Here is a 7,773-nt window from a genome sequence, read left to right as displayed (position 1 = left end):
GAGAGAGAAATAGAGAGTGAGATGGCGGGCCAGAGAGAGAGAGAAAGAGAAGAGAATGATGAGAGTGAGAGTGAGAGAGAAAGAGAGAGAGAGAGAGAGAGAGAGATGGAGACGAGAGAGACAGAGAGAAAGAGTGTAGAGGAGAGCGAGTTAAGAAAGGCGACAGGCGTTAAACTGTCTCTCAGCATGACACAGGACGAGAATTAACGGAGAGAGAAACGAGAGGAGAAGAGAGGGAGCGGTTTCTTCCATTTATCCATCTGCTTGCAGCATCTCACCAGTGCTCATCTGTTAGAGTAGGTCCATGAACAGGATATTTATATTAGACAGCGGTTTTATGGGAGACTAACACTCCTGTTCATCCTCAAATACCTTCACATCGTTTACTTCTGATAGCACTCCTAGAGTATTATAATAATACCCATAATAACACTAACCATCATCATAATAACAACAATACCCATAATAATAACACCAATAATAATAACACAATAATAATAACACCCATAATAATAACACTAATAATAATAACACCAATAATAATACCAATAATAATAACACTAATAATAACCACCATACTAATAACCACCATACTAATAATAACCACACGAATAATAACCATACTAATAACCACAATACTAATAATAACCATACTAATAATAACCACAATACTAATAATAACCACACTAATAATAACCACAATACTAATAATAACCACACTAATAATAACCACAATACTAATAATAACCATCATACTAATAATAACCACACTAATAATAACCATACTAATAACCACCATATTAATAACTTCCATATTAATAATAACCATACTAATAATAACCACCATACTAATAATAACCATAATAATAATAATACCCATAATAATAATAACCACAATACTAATAACCACCATAATAATAATAATACCAATAATAATAACACCAATAATAATACCAATAATAATAACACTAATAATAACCACCATACTAATAACCACCATACTAATAATAACCACACGAATAATAACCATACTAATAACCACAATACTAATAATAACCATACTAATAATAACCACCATACTAATAATAACCAGAATACTAATAATACCCATACTAATAATAACCAGAATACTAATAATACCCATACTAATAACCACAGCAATAATATTTTTTATTTGACCTTTATTTAACCAGGCAAGTCAGTTAACCAGGCAAGTCACAAATTGTTATTTTCAATGACGGGCTAGGAACTGTAGTTTAACTGCCTGTTCAGGGGCAGAACGACAGATTTGTACCTTGTCAGCTCGGGGATTTGAACTGGCAACCTTCCGGTTACTAGTCCAACACTCTAACCACTAGGCTACCCTGCCGCCCCAGGAGACAGGTGGATTTAGGAACCTCACCTTTAGAGGAGACAGGTGGGTTTAGGGACCTTTAGAGGAGACTGGTGGGGACCTCACCTTTAGAGGAGACAGGTGGGGACCTCACCTTTAGAGGAGACAGGTGGGGACCTCACCTTTAGAGGAGACAGGTGGGGACCTCACCTTTAGAGGAGACAGGTGGGGACCTCACCTTTAGAGGAGACAGGTGGGGACCTCACCTTTTGTGGCGGTTCGTAGGACATCGATGTCGCGACTCATGTTCTCACAGGCTGGGGGGAACACTTCTCTAAGTACCATGGCCTTGATACGCACCTCAAAACTACACACACACACACACACACACACACACACACACACACACACACACACACACACACACACACACACACACACACACACACACACACACACACACACACACACACACACACACACACACACACACAGACACACAGACACACAGACACACAGACAGAGACACAGACACACAGACAGAGACACACACACACACACACAGTTGGCTTTTGCATAATGGTTCAATACTGAATGGCATGTTAATCAATCAGAAAGTAGGGTCCAGACTGGGGCTAGGGTCAGGTCACTAAATGCCATGACCTCTCACCTGGGCACTTGGGTGAGCAGGAACATGAAGGAATCGGCCAATGAGAGTTTAGAGGGGTCGCCTCGGAACGCATTAAGTTTCTTCACCTGAGAGGAAGAGACAGGGACATAGAATCAACATAGTGTGTGTGTGTGTGTGTGTCTCACCTCTTCGGTCTCAGGTAGTAGTTTGAGCAGCTCTTAATGTGTGTGTGTGTGTCTCACCTCTTCGGTCTCAGGTAGTAGTTTGATCAGCTCTTAGTGTGTGTGTGTGTGTGTGTGTGTCTCACCTCTTCGGTCTCAGGTAGTAGTTTGAGCAGCTATTAGTGTGTGTGTGTATGTGTCTCACCTCTTCAGGCTCGGGTAGTAGTTTGAGCAGCTATTAGTGTGTGTGTGTGTGTGTGTGTGTGTGTGTCTCACCTCTTCGGTCTCAGGTAGTAGTTTGAGCAGCTCTTAGTGTGTGTGTGTGTGTGTGTGTGTGTGTGTGTGTGTCTCACCTCTTCAGTCTCAGGTAGTAGTTTGAGCAGCTCTTTAAGAAGCTCCGCCCCGTAGGACTGACTGTTGCCATAGCGAATGTCCTCTATTATGTCCTGGTTGGACCTGGGACAGACAGAGTCAGGTTTGATTTATTTTTAATTGAACCTTTATTTAACTAGGCAAGTCAAAGGATGGATGGATGGATGAGAGTACTAGAACCCTTGTCTCTAAACCCAGAATGAATGTTCTAGAACCCTTCTATCTAAACCCAGAATGTTCTAGAACCCTTCTCTCTAAACCCAGAATGAAAGTTCTAGAACCCTTCTCTCTAAACCCAGAATAAAAGTTCTAGAACCCTTCTCTCTAAACCCAGAATGAAAGTTCCAGAACCTCTCGAAACCCCTTTCTCTCTCAGTCTTACTCCCTCTCTGGCTCTTCAGTTTTAATAACTGGGATTTTCCCCACAATACCTCAGCTGGGTCTCCCTGCAATTATAAAGTGGGTACTCCCTCCGTACCAGGAAACCGACCCACAGTTTAATCCAGTCAACACAACAAAGACTGCAGATTGGCTATTAGTGACTAACTTCTGTAGGACTTACAACTGAGACAGGGGGAAAGACATGAAAAGAGGAGAGAGGAGGGGAGAGAGGGGAGGGGGAGAGAGAGGTGAGGGGGAGAGAGAGGGGGAAGACATGAAAAGAGGAGAGAGGAGGGGAGAGAGGGGAGGGGGAGAGAGAGGTGAGGGGGAGAGAGAGGGGAGGGGGAGAGAGAGGGGGAAGACATGAAAAGAGGAGAGAGGAGGGGAGAGAGGGTGAAGGGAAAGGAGGGGAGAAAGAGGAGATGAGAGAGGGGAGGGGGAGAGAGGAGAGGGGGAGAGAGAGGGGAGGGGGAGAGAGGAGAGGTGGAGAGAGAGGGGAGGGGGAGAGAGGAGAGGGGGAGAGAGAGGGGAGGGGGAGAGAGGAGAGGGGGAGAGAGAGGGGAAAGGGAGAGAGGGGAGGGGGAGAGAGAGGGGGAAAGGGAGAGAGGGGAGGGGGAGAGAGAGGGGAGGGGGAGAGAGGAGAGGGGGAGAGAGAGGGGAAAGGGAGAGAGGGGAGGGGGAGAGAGAGGGAGGGGGAGAGAGAGGGGAGGGGGAGAGAGGAGAGAGGAGGGAGAGGGGAGGGGGGAGAGAGAGGGGAGGGGAGAGAGAGGGGAGGGGGAGAGAGGGGAGGAGAGAGGGGAGGGGAGAGAGAGGGGAGAGAGAGAGGGAGGAGAGAGGGGAGGGGGAGAGAGAGAGGAGGGGGAGAGAGGGAGAGAGGGGAGGGGGAGAGAGGGAGAGAGGGGAGGGGAGAGAGGGGAGGGGGAGAGAGAGGGGAGGGGGAGAGAGGAGAGGAGAGAGAGGGAGGGGGAGAGAGAGAGGGAGGGGGAGAGAGGGAGAGAGAGGGGAGGGGGAGAGAGGAGAGAGAGGGGAGGGGGAGAGAGGGAGAGAGGGGAGGGGGAGAGAGAGGGGAGGGGGAGAGAGGGAGAGAGAGGGGAGGGGGAGAGAGGGAGAGAGAGGGGAGGGGGAGAGGGTGGTGGGGGTCAAACCTATGTTTTAGTCAGACAGATGGCTGCTTATGTAGCAAAATGCTTTGATTGGTCAAGGGAGGGGGGGGGGGTGTTTGACCTCAACACTAAACCTGCATGAAAGACGTTGTCTCACAAACTCACACCACACGTGTGGATAGAATCTGGGGAGAGACAAGACAACGTATCACCCTCATATCTCTCCCCGTGCGTTGTGTTGTGGCAGCAGAGACAGCTAACTGGTGGTATCGGCTATTGATGCAGTCAACACAAACTGGAAAAGTACTCTGCATTCTTCTCCACCAACACCAACTCATCCAACGTGTGTGTGTTCAGTCTAAAGCCCTGTTGAAGTGACTAAAATCCTATTTGTTTGCAGATTCGATTTGAATCTGTTCTTTGTCCTGAACAGCCAGAAAACATATGGAATCGGATATTTCAAGCTACCTTTCAAACCCCCTTCGTAGTCTGATTCAAATCTGATTCAAATCTGATTCAAATCTGATTCCTGGCCATGTGACTTGTCTGAACGGTCAAATCTGACGGTCTAAAGTTATACTGTTACACTAGCTAGCTGACTGCTGTGGCTACCTAGCTAGCTGACTGCTGTGGCTACCTAGCTAGTTGACTGCTGTGGCTACCTAGCTAGCTGACTGCTGTGGCTACCTAGCTAGCTGACTGCTGTGGCTACCTAGCTAGTTGATTGCTGTGGCTACCTAGCTAGCTGACTGCTGTGGCTACCTAGCTAGTTGACTGATGTGGCTACCTAGCTAGCTGACTGCTGTGGCTACCTAGCTAGCTGACTGCTGTGGCTACCTAGCTAGTTGATTGCTGTGGCTACCTAGCTAGCTGACTGCTGTGGCTACCTAGCTAGTTGATTGCTGTGGCTACCTTGCTAGTTGACTGATGTGGCTACCTAGCTAGCTGACTGATGTGGCTACCTAGCTAATTGACTGCTGTGGCTACCTAGCTAGTTGACTGCTGTGGCTAGCTAGCTAGTTGACTGCTGTGGCTACCTAGCTAGTTGACTGCTGTGGCTACCTAGCTAATTGACTGCTGTGGCTACCTAGCTAGTTGACTGCTGTGGCTACCTAGCTAGTTGACTGCTGTGGCTAGCTAGCTAGTTGACTGCTGTGGCTAGCTAGCTAGTTGGACTGCTGTGGTTGTCCCCTCATAGCCTGGTTCCTGTCTAGGTTTCTTCCTATGTTTAGGCCTTTCTAGGTAGTTTTTCCTAGCCACCGTGCTTCTACACCTGCATTGCTTGCTGTTTGGGGTTTTAGGCTGGGTTTCTGTACAGCACTTTGAGATATCAGCTGATGTACGAAGGGCTTTATAAATACATTTGATTTGATTTAGATTCTGTGGCCAAAAAAGGACTCGTTTTGAAAGTTGGATCATCCAGTAGTCGGCTAGCTAACTACATATACACACAGACACAATGCATTTGGGAAGAATTCAGACCCCTTCCCTTTTTCCACATTTTGTTACGTTACAGACTTATTCTAAAATGGATTAAATGTTTTCCTTAATCTACACACATTAACACATAATGACAAAGCAAAAAACAGTTTTTCGACATTTTTGTAAAAGTTTTAAAAACAAAAAAACAGAAATAGCCAATTTACATAAGACTCTTTGCTATGAGACTTGAAATTTGCATCCTGTTTCCATTGATCATCCTTGAGATGTTTCTACAACTTGATTGGAGTCCACCTGTGGTAAATTCAATTGATTAGACATGATTTGGAAAGGCACACACCTGTCTATATAAGGTCCCACAGTTGACAGTGCATGTCAGAGAAAAAAAACAAGCCATGAGGTTGTAGGAATTGAGCTCAGAGACAGGATTGTGTCGAGGCACAGATCTGGGGAAGGGTACTAAAACATTTCTGCAGCATTGAAGGTCCTCAAGTACACAGTGGCCTCCATCATTCTTAAATGGAAGAAATCTGGAACCACTAAGACTCTTCTTAGAGCTGGCTGCCTGGCCAGATGGAAGCCACTCCTCAGTAAAAGGCACATGACAGAAGGCACTTAAAGACTCCCAGACCATGAGAAATAAGATTATCTGGTCTGATGAAACCAAGATTGAACTCTTTGGACTGAATGCTAAGCGTCACGTCTGAAGGAAACCTGGCACCATCCCTACGGTGAAGCATGGTGGTGGCAGCATGCTGTGGGGATGTTTTTCAGAGACAGGAACTGGGAGACTAGTCAGGATCAATGGAAAGATGAACAGAGCAAAGTACAGAGAGATCCTTGATGAAAACCTGCTACAGAGAACTCAGGACCTCAGACTGGGGCAAAGGTTCACCTTCCAACAGGACCACGACCTTAAGCACACAGTCAAGGCAATGCAGGAGTGGCTTCGGGACAAGTCTTTGAATGTCTTAGAGTAGCCCAACCAGAGCCCGGACTTGAACCCGACATCTCTGAAGAGACCTGAAAATTGCTGTGCAGCGACGCTCCCCATCCAACCTGACAGAGCTTGAGAGGATCTGCAGAGAAGAATGGAAGAAACTGCCCAAATACAGGTGGGCCAAGCTTGTAGCATCATACCCAAGAAGACTTGAGTCTGTAAGTACTGAGTAAAGGGTCTGAATACTTATGTAAATATAATATTTAAGTTTTTTTGCTTTGTCATTACGGGGTACTGAGTCATTACGGGGTACTGAGTCACTACGGGGTACTGAGTCACTACGGGGTACTGTGTCACTACGGGGTACTGAGTCATTACGGGGTACTGTGTCACTACGGGGTACTGAGTCACTACGGGGTACTGAGTCACTACGGGGTACTGTGTCATTACGGGGTACTGAGTCACTACGGGGTACTGTGTCATTACGGGGTACTGAGTCACTACGGGGTACTGTGTCACTACAGGGTACTGAGTCACTACGGGGTACTGTGTCACTACGGGGTACTGTGTCACTACGGGGTACTGAGTCACTACGGGGTACTGTGTCATTACGGGGGTACTGAGTCATTACGGGGGTACTGAGTCATTACGGGGGTACTGAGTCACTACGGGGTACTGTGTGTCGATTGATGAGAAAAAAACAACTAGTTAATTCATTTTAGATTAAGGCTGTAACATAACAGAATGTTGAAAAATTCAAGGGGTCTGAATACTAAAGACTCCAGACCGAATGCACTGTACATGTGTATATATATATATATATGACGGAGAGAGAGACGGAGAGAGAGACGGAGAGAGAGACGGAGAGAGAGACGGAGAGAGAGACGGAGAGAGAGACGGAGAGAGAGACGGAGAGAGAGACGGAGAGTACCATGAGGACAGACTTACTTCTTGAACTGTTTGAGGTAAATTCCCACATTCATCCCTCTCTTCCAGTCCAGGATACTGATCTGAGAGAGAAAGAATTTGAAAACAAATCAAATGTTGCTAAACTCCCATATCCACTGGGTGAAATACCACAGTTGCGAGATGTCGACCTGTTGCCACGAGAAAAGGGCAACCAGTGAAGAACAAACACCATTGTAAATACAACCCATATTAATGCTTATTTAATTTCCCTTTTGTACTTGAACTATTTGCACATCATTACAACACTGTATATAGACATAATATGACATTTGAAATGTCTTTATTCTTTTGGAACTTCTGTGAGTGTAATGTTTACTGTTCATTATTATTGTTTATTTCACTTTTGTTTATTATCTACTTCACTTGCTTTGGCAATGTTAACATATATTTCCCATGACAATAAAGCCCCTTGAATTGAATTTGAATTGAAATGAGAGAGAACA

The 7,773-nt window shown here is 45.8% G+C and overlaps 1 protein-coding gene across 2 annotated transcripts in view; it reads right to left on the bottom strand.

Annotated features, from left to right (window-relative positions):
* Nucleotides 1-1,298: 1,298 nt before the first annotated feature.
* The window catches only part of LOC109882691 (FH2 domain-containing protein 1), a 39,239-nt gene continuing 32,764 nt past the window's right edge, over nt 1,299-7,773 (bottom strand). For both annotated transcript variants that reach the window (XM_031791600.1, XM_031791601.1), the window contains exons 4-7: nt 7,310-7,371; nt 2,479-2,581; nt 2,004-2,089; nt 1,299-1,700 (exon numbers count right to left, since the gene is read on the bottom strand). In XM_031791600.1, the coding sequence (XP_031647460.1) occupies nt 1,574-1,700; nt 2,004-2,089; nt 2,479-2,581; nt 7,310-7,371 (378 nt within the window). In that variant the 3' untranslated portion in view covers nt 1,299-1,573. The remainder of the gene's footprint in view (nt 1,701-2,003; nt 2,090-2,478; nt 2,582-7,309; nt 7,372-7,773) is intronic.

The sequence above is a fragment of the Oncorhynchus kisutch genome, linkage group LG16 (genome assembly GCF_002021735.2).
Source record: "Oncorhynchus kisutch isolate 150728-3 linkage group LG16, Okis_V2, whole genome shotgun sequence".
In the NCBI taxonomy this organism is placed as follows: Eukaryota; Metazoa; Chordata; class Actinopteri; order Salmoniformes; family Salmonidae; genus Oncorhynchus; species Oncorhynchus kisutch.
This window is presented reverse-complemented; position numbering and strand designations above follow the sequence as displayed.